At 41.8% G+C, this 13,619-nt stretch overlaps 1 protein-coding gene across 1 annotated transcript in view; it reads right to left on the reverse strand.

The window, feature by feature from the left end:
- Positions 1-13,619, reverse strand: part of lmo7a (LIM domain 7a) — a gene marked incomplete at its 5' end in the record, with an annotated part of 54,170 nt that overhangs the window by 39,119 nt on the left and 1,432 nt on the right. Inside the window, 2 exons of the mRNA XM_083889749.1 lie at positions 4,897-4,966; positions 6,657-6,727. Of these exons, the coding sequence (XP_083745875.1) occupies positions 4,897-4,966; positions 6,657-6,727 (141 nt within the window). The remainder of the gene's footprint in view (positions 1-4,896; positions 4,967-6,656; positions 6,728-13,619) is intronic.

The following is a 13,619-nucleotide window of genomic DNA, read 5'->3' on the forward strand; positions in this document are numbered from 1 at the left end:
AGAAGTGACCCAGTGCAGAGCGCACACAAACACACACACACACATACGCACACACACAAGCGGGAGGGAGAGGCTGCGTGACGAGAGCTGACTGACAGCAGCAAAGCCACCTGTGGGCTGGGTTTGGGTGGGGCAAAAAGTCAAAACCAGGAAACAGTGACATCATCAGAGCTTTGCACAAGTCCCACCCAACCGGCCGTGCGAGTGCAAAAATGACAAACACAGAATCGCAACATCGCCTGCCGTCGTCTCGTTCTTCACACACCCTGAAACTGTCCCCTCCCTTTCGCCTGCCAAGCCCTTTTTCTGGAGCATACCTGAGGAATCTATGAGGTGGTGGAGTATTTTGGAGACATCTGGTTGCTATGAAACATGAAGCCAGGTGATAGACACTGACAAATATTTCCCTGAAGCAACATGGGAGTGGAAGGACACTACTATATCACTCGTTTTAGTTAGCCTAAAATTCATATGTGTGCACAACAAACGTGTGGGTGAAATGAAAATACATTTTTTTCCCCCATAAATATACACACACACACGTCATGGACTTCAAACAAAATCGGAACCACCGATCCGGGGTTATGACTCTTTTTCAGTCGTAATCCCAACTGTCATGTTTATAAGTCTGCACTTCCCATTGGGATAGCGCTGCTTAAAAGGGGGGTTTCACATAATGACACATGGTTTCAACGTGGGCTGGAGTAATTAAGGGGTAGCTTGTTCTATATTTAAATGTCAAACATGCTTATTAGCAAATGGTAGGAGAGAGCTGACCTCTGAGTGCAAGCATCGCTCGCGAGCAGCTTTGCCTGTCCTTCAACGGCCGCGATGCCGGGTCCTACGGGTCACTGTGGGCCCCCACAGGTCAAGGATCAACACCCCTTCTCTTTTGTGACGAGCCACTAGGGTCACTGTCTATCCATTTTGACGCAGTAAAGGTTTTCTCATATCCTGTGATGTCTAATTAAAGGCACGAATTAAGTTTGTTTCATAAACGAGTGCACGTTACACGAGTAAAGCATACATTTTCACAGTAAGCTTCAACGCACAACCTTGTTATTCAATACAAACAGCAGGTAAAAGAAAACAGATGCCACTGTTGCTTACAGGACGTCCTCCCTAACTCACCTTACCTCAGAATGTAGACCAACAAGTCAGCAGTAACATTACCAGTGACTTTTAAGTACCGGGTAATCTGCATGTTAAATATGATTATAACCCTTACAGCCTTGGGTATCAATGTCGTTTAACCTCAAAGAGCATTACGCACACACTCTAAAAAGCCTTCCAGTCAGTCCCAGGACATGCAGAGATAATGATGTTAAAAGAATGTTATGGTGACTTTTGCCTACATATAATCCTGCTAAATATGCTGTACCCATCCGTGAGCCTCTAATCCCCTCATGCAGAACGCCTATTTAAGCAATTGACACTAGTAAACAGAAAGAGTTGTCTCAAAGGGTGTCTGCGGTGACCTCTGTCCAAAACGTGCATGCTCTAAAAATGACCATCAGCTGACCTCTATCTGCTGACCAATATCAGGCTGTTCCAATCCTGTCACAGCAAACAGGAGATGGAATAGTTCTGAAACGGGCCCAATAAAATGATCCCACTCAAGAGTCCGGTCCAGTCATAACTTGCACTCGTGCAACACGAGCACAGTAACAGAATATAGTAAAGTGCCTGTCGTTGCACAGATGATTACACAGATATTTAGTTGAGTACAGACTCCCTCGGGGCCATTGGAACTGCTTATCACCCCTCACTGCTCCTTAAACTTAAAAAAAAAAGGCGTCGGTGTAAGTGGGAACATCAAGAATGATCTAAATTACAGCATATTTACACTGAGCAGAGACTCCTTTCCTCTAACTTTGTGGATTTCTGAGTAATTGCCAAAATAGTGTGTGGTCTCAAAGACCCTGACGTGTACGACTCTTTCTCTACGATGCCATCTTCTGCATGTGTGTTTCTACAGTACTTTGGCATATTATATGATATATATATATATATCTCTTTTTGTTTTATCAAAATATATGTTAGGACTGTATTTATTTGGAGCTGTGTGGTGAAGGAAACAGCAGCAGCTATGATTGGCACATGCAGGTACGTAGTAAAAGCTGCTTTTCAGGGATGAAAAGGTGATATTTTCAATATCAGATTATCACATTAATACGAAGCCACAATCATAATCATGATTAAAATATTATTGGGAAGCCCTTTTAGCATTAAAATCCACTTATGAAGCTTTCCATGGTCACTTCCCTGAGTGGAGTTTCATTGTGTGCTTCTACCATCTTGCCTGCTCAGTTGTGACGTAAAATGCGTCACTCTGTGTGCAGAGCAAACAAACAAACAAACAAACAAACAAAACACACTCTACTAAGAAACCCAGTGAGAGATGTGTGGGGCTAGTAGACTTAATGAGCAGTGTAAACTAAATGAGTTGTGTAAACTGGTTTGAATGTAACACATTCTTTTATATTTAAATTGTACACGCTACTGCTTTAAGGCCAACACTTACATATCAGCTTCCTGTCCATCACGAGTAAAAGCAGAACCTGGCAAGAACCAGGCTGCCATGACTCAAACCCACAGCACACAATGATCAACAACAGGCACAAAAGTATGCTAAAGTGAAGCCAGAAAATGGGCCTGAGTCTGGAGTCCAAGTTGCTAAATATTCCACAAAACCAGAGATTTCCATTTTTTCCCCCTGTTTCCCAAACTGGGCTGTGTTCTGCCAGAGTTGAAGCCATGGTATTGAGTTGGAAAAGCTGAGGAAAGCAAAACAAAATCACAACTGTATGAGCATAGTGTTAGAAAATGCTCAAATCAGAGTAATAAATAGAGCGTGTCTGCATGAACCCTTTCTCTAGCAGGTCGTTTACATCTGTAACAGTCCTCTTGTTTTTAAAGCGGAACTAGACCGGAAGTTCCTATTAACGCTGTTTTTTTTGGTGTGTATCTGCGTCATTACCTTGTTTACGAAGCCCTGACGGTTCTAAACAAACAGTTCAGCCACTGCTGAGAACGTTGTGTTTTATTGTAATCTCGGGGCTCAACCAAAATCCCGTAATAGTTACGTAAGCAGCGGTTCTCCTGAACAACCGATCGTCCTGCTCCGGGCACTAGTCCGGGCACATCCGGTTGCGTACATTGAACCGCAGAAGAAGAATAACGTCCGTTGTGAAGGTGTTTCACGAGCAACAGTGTCTTCTGACTCTGGGTCTGACTCCGGTTTAAAGTCATCAAAGGGACTACGGCGGGGAGTCGTGAAGAAGCTATTTTTAAACACTGTTAAAACAATGTTTTGATAATGAGGAGCAGTGCATCCGCCGTTCCAGAGGGGGGCGCTGTGCTTCTGAGAACGGATGTGCTGGATAGTACTGGCCAATCACAAGCCTCTGTCTTCTGGGGGTGAAAGTTCACTCTGAAATCTCGCAGCAGAAAAACACCGTCAGAAAAGAGGATTTCTATCGGCTCGTTTACAGCAACTAGGAGGTTTTTGACCATAAAAACAAGTTAATATATGTAAGTAGACCTCCATAACTAACATTTATGTGCAACAGGACCACTCTATGTCACCTTTAAGATTTTTTTTCTTGCCAGTGACTTTTTTGGCAATTCTGACAACAAGTGCAGGATTATTCCAGTTCCCATCCAGCATACATTAAGACACATTCTATGCAATAATCCACGTTTACGTGGGGACGCATGTCTAAACACGTGCGTTAATGGTTGATTTATTTTGGAATTCCTCACTCCTCATCTGTATATACACAGATGAGATGAAGAGGACCGAGCAATCTTGACTACTTTGGGGAAAGAGCTTTTCTCACAGCAGAGAGGGTGAGTGAGTGAATGTTTGTTTGGAAAGCGCTCCGCTTTCCTCCGTGTGGTTGGCAGTAACTGATTGCCGCAAGCCAACCAGGAGCCTTCATATTTGCGGGAGAGTTTACGATCAAGCGGCTTAAAGTTTATGTCCAAATTTTCGGAAATACCACACCAGTGCTACTGATGGAGGAGATACTTTACCTCGTTACCTCAGCAGGTGCTCAGCCGGGGTATTTTACTGGCATGGGTTTGATTTATGTCATAACACAGATATAACAGTATACAATGTTTGGTACTGAAAAATACTATGTTTGCTGTTTACATCTAGTCTGGTGCCAGTCTGTTTCTTCTACCGCCAAACATATTGAGTGTTAGTGATCCCACCAACACAAGCTCTTCAGGTTAGAGTTGGGGTTCTCTATAATTCCCCAAGACAGCTGGACTCAATTACTGCCACAAGAGAGAACTTTGTGAGAGATGGGGTTTAAGGTTAGGGTTTTCAAACCCTCTAACTTCCCCCGAGAACATGTCTGCAGACACTCCCAAAACATTTATTTCAACTGAGTCACCGTGGCCTCGAATGGCAGGAACACAAGCTGCTAATGAGATTCAAAGGCAGTGCCAAGAATAAAAAAAAAAGGTTTGATTAAATAACACCTAACATGAAGCAAACTCCATTGTCTCCTCTTCACTCATCAAGTACCACACCAACGTTATAATTGAATGTTGCCTCAAGCATGGCACACATCATCTTCAGGGTGCACTCGAATGCCAACAGTGGCCTTTCAAGGCGCACGTTCACTGAACTTATTAGCGTGGACGAATATGAGGAGAGACAAGCCACTGAGGCGAACACCCTCTTTCACTGGCAGCTGTGCCTCAAACCTGTCATCGTGCACTCAGCTCAGTCGCCTCCTCAACACACACGGAAACATGGAAAAAAAAAACTGTAATAATGAGAGGTTAAACTATGCTTGATGAGCTGCTATAATATCTTAGTTTAAATGTCCCATGTTTCACATTTTTAGGCAAAAACAAAACAAACAGAAGACAAGTTACCAGTCCAGCAATAGGTGTGGGCAGCCGGTTAATCCTCTTGATGATACCAGGCCTTATCTTGTTGATGAGCCTGTGTGCAGAAGAAAGAGAAAGAACATTATGAAAAAAAGAAAGAGAGAGTACAGTGAAAGCAACTGGTCATCAGCTAGACTGGTGTCACTAGTGAGGAGAGAACAAAAAAAGTGTTGGGTGTTGTGTGTTTATGGCTCGGTTTAATGGTCGCCACCTGGCTCCAGTTTAGTAAATGGCTTGTGCCCGCACCAACATGTAAACACACACTGGGTCCTGTGCTCCTGAAATATACCCTCTGTTTCTACTGAAACAACCCAAAAACAATCCTCGAGCCACCACACATCAACCCAGGAAAACAGTGTGGATTTTTGAGCATTTCCTTGTATATATAAAGGATATCAAAATGTTTCTTAGAAAAACGCTTTTGCATCAAAGGTATTTCTTAAATATGAAAAGCAAAACTTTGCAATACTGCACTGCAAAAAATACTCCAGTATTTGACCAGTAAAATCACTAATAATCTCTCTCAGAATGACTATTATTGATATTTGTTGATTATTTTCTTGCTTAATAACCTGGTCTGTAGGACATCACTGATTGCTTCAGCTCTAACTTATACAGAATTATTCATACCACAATGTTATATTACATATTATTGTGGCATTTATAACATGACATGCTAATAACAGATTAGTAAACGGTATACTATACAATATACTGTATAACATGTCAATAATACATGTTTTGTACAAATAGTATAATTTAAAGTAAAGAAAAGTACAACAGTTTGTTGTGGTGTGTGTTCTGTGCAGCTGTTTCAGCAGGTGAACTGACTGAAGACATTAAGCGAGAAAGAAAGGACTAGCTGTCTCTTTCACTGCTGTGAAATAATTTCATCTGATAAGATAAGTAGGATACAATCATGTGCAGGACCCACACTAAACACCACTTTGTAAATAGTCGTGACAAGTTAATCGCAACACAATTGAAACGGAGGCTGAATATCTAGGTGAAATTGATTTAATCCTGTCTTTCGCTTCCTGATGCTAACAGAGGTTTGGAAGCTGGACCGCTGCTAATTACAGTTTCCTGCTGATTTGTGCAACTCACACCATTGGGTCCATCTAGCAGTGTTGCCCACATACACAAATGTGCAAACAAGATACAAGGACGACGATAAATCTCTCTCACACATACAAAAACAAACAAAATGAACGGAGAGATGCCACAATTCCACAATGCTTGTTGTTGAATCACTGTGAAAGTTAAATCTGTTTCGAGAAATGTCTTCGTCGAGCTCATCAGAACTCTTGATGCACCCCGCGGTAATGAGAAAGCAGGGTGCCCAGGGGTTTCCAGTGCGGTTTGAGCTGGAGCCTTTTCCATTCACGACACGGCTTTTCACGGCTTTAATTAAAGCAAGAATGGCGATCTGCCCATCCACAGATTTGCAACATCTGTTAAACAGACAACACCAACTCCTCTTGAAATAGATCACACTGTATGTTCACAAACAAGACCACAGAGGGCAGATCTGACACTGGAAACATCAAACAGCTGCATAATACAACCTCTACAGAACAGTGGCTCACTTTATGTGGCTGACAAACAAACACTGCCCCCGGCAAGGGGTCTGTCTGGGAAATATCGGTAACACTTACGTCGCGGCGCAGATCTGGACGAGAGCAGAGGGCTTCCGTATGAATGAGTGGCATAAGTGAGGTGCCAGAGGAAAGTGGAGAACTTACTCGCACAACAGCACGCCGTTCTCCAGTGCCGATCGGAAGTCGTTGCTCCCAAATTTTTTCTTGGTTACTCCCTGGAAAAAAAAAAAGGGATACAAAAACAGTGGGTGAAATAGCAAGAAGGGTTGGTTGAGGAGAGGAGGCGGGGGTTTGCGTGCGTGTGTGTGTGTGTGTGTGTGTGTTGGTTTGGTGGGAAAGGCTGGAGAAGAAAGGTAGGATGTTGAGAACAGTAGGAGAGGAAGTAAGAGGTATTTCCTCCTGAGTTCCAACAGAGTCAGTCTCCGGGAAAGAGTTAAATGCAGACCTACAGGTATTCCTCAGGTTTAATTCCTCTCACTTTAATGCTAAAAAAAAAAAAAAAAAAAAAACCCTGGCAATGATAGAAGTGTGCAGGAGCCAGGACAGGCAGCCCAAACCACAAGGCTATGGTAGGATCTGGAGCAGCGCTGGAGGAACATAACACTGTTATAGCCTCATGCTTTTCCCATGATCTCAAACCACCACTGCAGGAACACCAAAAGCCATTATGTGGGCAAACACACACACACACACACACACACACACACACACACACACACACACACATTCTTGTACTTGCTGCATACTGAGGACTGGGTTGCTGACAAAGTGAGGACCAGCATTTCCACTTTATAAATCAATACAATTACAAATATCTACTTCATGAATGACATCTACAAAGAACTACTGGTTGCAGTACCATTTTTTCTTTTTCATTTTTGGTCCAAAATTTTACAAAAACGTCATACTATACTATGTCCTAAATTTGAAAAAAAATTTGACACAAAATTTTTGGTCCAAAATTTGAAAAAAGAAATTTGACAAAAAAAATTTGACCCAAAATTTGACAAAAACGTCATACTATACTATGTCATCCAAAATTTGAAAAAAAAAATTGACCCAAAATTTTTGGTCCAAAATTTGACAAAAACGTCGTTCTATAATATGTCGTCCAAAATTTGAAAACAAATTAGAAAAAAAAAATTTGGTCCAAATGTTGAAAAAAAAATTTGGTCCAAAATTTGAAAAAGAAATTTGGTCCAAAATTTGAAAAAAAAATTTGGTCCAAAATCTGAAAAAAAAATTTGCTCCAAAATTTGAAAAAAAAAAATTGGTCCAAAATTTGAAAAAAAAAATTGACCCAAAATTTGACTAAAAAGTCATACTATACTATGTCGTCCAAAATTTTTTTTTTTTTTTTGACAAATTGAGTAAAGCATGTTATAGCAACCTAAGGAAGTGATTTGAATGAAAACAAAGTGAGGACCGGCCAAAATGTCCTCACTCTGTAAAAATGACCTCACTTTGTTGGTTAAAAACCCTCACTGGTCCTCAGTATGCCGCAAGTACAAGAACACACACACACACACACACACACACACACACACACACACACACACACACACACACACACACACACACAGTATGAGGTGAAGGTAAACACACATATGCAAACAACATGCACATACACAATCTCTATTTCCCCTAAAAAGGTAACAATATGCTACAATGCTTTCATGTGAATCCGCAAGTTTGTGGAATATTACATTCATTTGAAGGCCGCTCCTTAATAACAGAGCTTCCTGTTTTGTTTTGCTGGAATGTTTCCACAATCAACGACTTGAACACATGGCACCTGAGCGACTGAATCCAACACAAACACGAGACGGCATACATCTAAGTGTGCAGCAACTTTTCTCTTCTTGAATGTAGGGTATAATTTGACCAGTTATGCAACATTTGTGTTTTAACATGCAAGTATGATCTGGCTGTGCATCATGAGGCACACTTAGATCTGTTTTTTTCCCCATAAATTGTCTAGAGCAGGGGTTCTCAAAGTTTTGATACCTGAGGGCCAATTTAGGAACCCAACATTGGACTGAGGGCCGTCAAAGGAAAAAAAACTGAAAGAAATCCCATTTGTAATCATTTTAATGACCAGATTGCAGTTCTACAGTTTAGCGTTAAGTAATATAAGTGTTAATATAATGTAATTTAAGCCTTAATATAATAACACTTTATAATTTACTGGGTAAATACCCAGTATTTTGGCCATTGTTCTTACCTTCTAATTACAGGTTAATACCAAATAACACATTAATGGTATGGTAACAAAAATTTTCTGTTACCATATATTTACTGGGTAAATAGAAATTGGGGGCTGTAGCTACCTGCTTATTACCAGCTTATAACACAATAATACACTAAAATTCACCATATAGAAACCAGGTAAATACCCAGTATTTTTGTTTACACTTATTGGTCTGTATCCAGTAATGTCCAGTAAACATTTAACAAGCTTAGTCGCTCCTGGATTAAAACTATCAACTGTAATTCACTGCGGGGCCGCCAGAAATGTTTCTGTGGGCCGCCATTAGCCCCCGGGCCGCACTTTGAGAACCAATGGTCTAGAGACTTATCAAGAACAATTTGGATGTGCATCTATACCAAACACTAATGACTTACCCTGTGGGTCAATTTCCCAATATGTCTCACTGAATCCATTTCCTTATATTCTAGATATTCGGCTAAATGATGCACTTGATCTCCTCTGCAGAGGTTGTGCAGCCATAATTGTCATAATCATCTTTGGCTGCAGAACAGTTGCTGGGTGAGCATGCAAATTATTGTTGTAACAAGTCTATATGGAAATGAAAGAGCATAGCAAATGGATGGCAGATGGATACACATTGTGCACTATGAGAATATTGTAAGAGCGAAGAGCTGTTATTAATACAAGCACACATGCGTGTCCACAGACATGAAAGAGAACAGGTTGGACAGGTTGTGCCAACCAAATTGTTCAAATGTCCCTTGGTTGCAGGATTTTGTCCCCTTTGTTCCCTTCTCTTCAAAGGAAAGGGGATAAAAATCTGGGACAATCGGTGTCATCGCTAAGTATAGACCACCGTTATGAAGAAGTCAGGAGAAACCAGAGCAATGGGACAGATAGACACTGAGGGGGAAAACATTATTATTATTATTATTATTATTAGTTTCACCTCAGAACATAACTCGGATAACCTGAGATGGGCAAGGCCTTGAATGCCCATCATTCCAAGAGAATTAGACCATGCTGTAAAAGATGAATAAGAGTCAAGCTTTTTATACAGTACTTGTTTGTACTGTGCTACAATTCTAGTACAAGTACAACGCACAATGTGATTATGTCAATGTTGGGAAATAGTCGTGTTTTTTTGTTTATTAAACATACAAACGGTCTGGGCCAACACCTCTTTCATTGAGAAGAGAACACAATCATTGCTCACAGACTGCACCACTCACACACACATAACAAACGCACTTTACAGTACAGTGCATTATCAGTGAGACGCTGCCGTTGGCGTAAGAAATTCTGACCCCTACTGTTCGCATGCAAACAAACAATACAGCTGATACTACAGGTGGAAAATGCAGAATAGGTTGAATTCCCTTTTTTCACTGAGGCTGGATAAAGGTGCTTTTTTTTCATTTTTCTTCATGTTTTCATATCAAAGTTGCATCAACCAAGCAACCGATGGACTAAATTGAGATATTATCTTCCAGCCCAAGTGTGGAAGGCGGGGACCCGACTTGGCAGTAACCTCGCTGTAACAGAATCCTTTATCTTCTCTATCTTCAACATTACAGGAATTGACTCCACTCAGACCCAGCCAACTGTATTACACCCCCCCCCCCGATGATTCTGTCATGTGGACTAACAACTCTAATCTGCAGCAACATACTGCTGCTCTGATTTAACAGGGAGATTTGAGGCAGGACCACATCTTTCTAAAAAAAACAGCTCGCCTTCCAGCAGGAACCACCCTCGCTCTCCCCTCAAGAATGTGCCGCTGAATGTGCTGGGTCTCATGATGATGACTGCCCACCCCCGAACCCCCCCCAACCCCCCACTCCATACACACACATTAAATAATTGTGGTCCTCTGAGTTCCTTATGGGCGCCCAAAGTGTCCTGATACATGTGTGAAATCAATTATTATTGTGGCGATCCAAGAACGGTGTCTTGGTGGAACACAAATAATAATCAAAGAGTGTCTAGATCTGTGACCGCAGCTATTGTTTATTCATGCTGGGCACTGAGGCAAATCACTATTCAAGTTTGTGCGGATGCAGATCAACCCCCCCACCCCCCCACTGTCATCCACCACAAATTATTGTTGCTAAAATTCTTTGTTCCTCCTGCTGTAGATGGGGAGCAGCATGGGTCAACAGAGGGCAACGTGGATATTATCACAACTACTTCAGAGTTCTGACTGAAGACAAACACAACACTGCGGAAGCCAATGGCGAAAATCCGACACATCAGAACAGCACAGCTAACATCAACATGAACGTTTTGCACTCGTGCCTCGTTTCTCAACTGCTCTGTATTGAAAACGTGAAAAGGTGGTGTTACGATGAGGTGAATAATGATCATGGTCATGGTTCTTGGGCAGAAAGAATAACAACAACAACAACAACTACAACACAAGGTCAACAAAAACACCTCATGTCTGCTGAGTGCAGGAGCAACAGGACCTGAGAGGAGTGTGGAAAAAATGGTATGTTTTGAGTCAATGTATAAATGTAGATGAACTGAAATGGCAGAAAAGTGTATTTCTGCACTTGCTAGTTCGTCCAGATGGTTTATATTTTATCTTCTGGTTTTAATTAGGTCCATCATTTGCAACCAAACCAATATGATGATAATTAGAAATGAAGAGAATTTTGTTAGCGGAGACCAGATGATGAAAATAGTTTATAAAATACTGTATACAGTAGAGCTATTTGAGCATGAAGACACGTTCTCTGTTTTCTATCATTGTAAATTAAATACATTTGGGTAATGGTCCATTGGTTGAGAGGGTATCAAAAGGAATTAAGTCTGAGAAATATTAAAATGGCACCAAATAGTGTTTTAAAGTTTGTCAACGTATCAATTATCGTAATATAAACTTTTTAAACTCAGGTTTCTTCAGAATCTTTGTTTCGGTCAACTATTACACAAAAGTAAGAATGTCATTGCATGTTCCCTGAACTGTGCACATGGACGTCTTATATCTTGTATAACAAATATTGGGAATATTTATCAGTTGCAGTCAAAAGACTGAAACAACGTGTACTTAATCTAAAGGTAGAAACATGCGAAACTATAGGTTCCTAAAAAAAAAAACATGCATGAAAATAATAACGAATCAGGGAGTTGGGCTCTTTGTTACAGTAGTAAACACAACAGAAGCAAAACACCTACATAATCACACAGGATCGAGTTACCTGTGATTAACTGCTTTGTTCCTGAATAATGTGAGAAACATAATACGGTCCCTTTCAAAGAGCCACAAACGCACGCACACGGGAGAAAAAAATCTAAAGCCACAGCTGACATCTTATACAGATTACAAGCCGTGTTGTTACACGACCTTCCAGCGCAAGCTCTGCCTTCAAACCTGTTCAAAGAGGTATTCTGAGAATTCTCGGCAACACCTAAATGAATGGCTGTTTGAGAAAACAAACTCTTACCCATCGCAAGACTACACAGAAGAACTGGTATGGTGTGTCTGATACTGTTTCCAATGCTTGTTTGCTCAACCAACATTGGTGAAAGCCATGCAGTGACACTGACGCAGACTAAGTCACTAATTGTCTTGGCCAAGGAGGTTGTGTTTGTCTGTTTGAGAGCAGCATAAAGGCCACATTACACTTCTCCGACTGCGTATGCAATTTCCCGCCCGATCAGTAGGGGTCGCTGCGCAAGGTTGTTGTGCTTCTGGCTACAGTGAGCAGTGGCGTCCGAGAGAGAAAGACTGTTGTTGTTGAAACAGTGGCCGTTTCTCACTTTTCTGTGTCACGGAACGCAGTTTTAAGATAATTTGAGGCGAGAAATTGGCCATTTAGAGTCTAAACATGTGCCGTGTGTGTTAAGAAATGACGTGTTTATAGTTTGGCAGCGGCGTTATCGGCGGGGATCAGCTCCGCGTCTGCGGACGCTCGGGTGCTCACTGTGAGCCGGCACAGAGCAGCGCTATCTCGGCCTGTCCTGAGAACCAATCGCAGCTCTTGCCGTCTCCGTTGTCCCTTGACGGAGTGACGGAAACTTAAAAAATATTTCGTGCAGATGGAGACGACGCAGAGGCTCTACAACAGGCTCTGCGTCGACGCAGAGCACTTTACGCAGAAGTATAAATTGGGCTTAATTTAAAAAGGAGATTTTCTGGGGATGTGGGGAATGCTGATGTTTACTTATTTTTTATTATTATTATTATTATTATTTTTTTAAAAGACAATTGTTAACCTTGCAAGATGTGAAAAAGTCTTATTTGTAAAACGCCACCTTTACAGAGAGCCACATACATGATCTTCTGACCTGCAGGTTGTACATTAATCGCAGCCACTTGTTGCCGATTGTCATAACAGCCACACGTGTAGCCTTCCCATTACTTTAACAAGGCTCTCTATTATTCCACTACAGGCCGAGCAGGTCACAGAACACAGCGACCCGGTGCTGCCGACGGCTGACCGGCTCTGAGGGGGGGCTGTGTTCACAGCCACGGCAGCTAATGCAGGAATGTGTCCATGTGACAGGCTCCAGACCATTTAGTTTAGTTTTTAACAGCAGCGACCTCTTCGTGTGCATACGCCTCTGTTTAAAGTGCTGTGGAGCCAAGCAGCGTGTTAATCAGTCAGTGGTTAAATCCACAAAACTTTCTCTTTGAGCGGGGGAAACTGTTTCGCCTCATGCCACAGCAATGGTGTCAGATTGCCTTTGTGTTTCCTCTCTAACAGAGCCCTCATACATGTGCCGCTAATACAGTACCTTCGTGTCTCATACCTTTTAAATGCGGTATACCTGCTCAGCTCTCTTTCCATAGGCTTCCTACACCCCCACCCCCACTCCACCATAAGCTAAAGCCACTACAATGAGCCAGTGTGCGAGAGAGTGTGTGCGAGACACTGATGTCACATCGA

This window comes from Microchirus variegatus (genome assembly GCF_963457635.1).
Source record: "Microchirus variegatus genome assembly, chromosome: 5".
Taxonomy (NCBI): Eukaryota; Metazoa; Chordata; class Actinopteri; order Pleuronectiformes; family Soleidae; genus Microchirus; species Microchirus variegatus.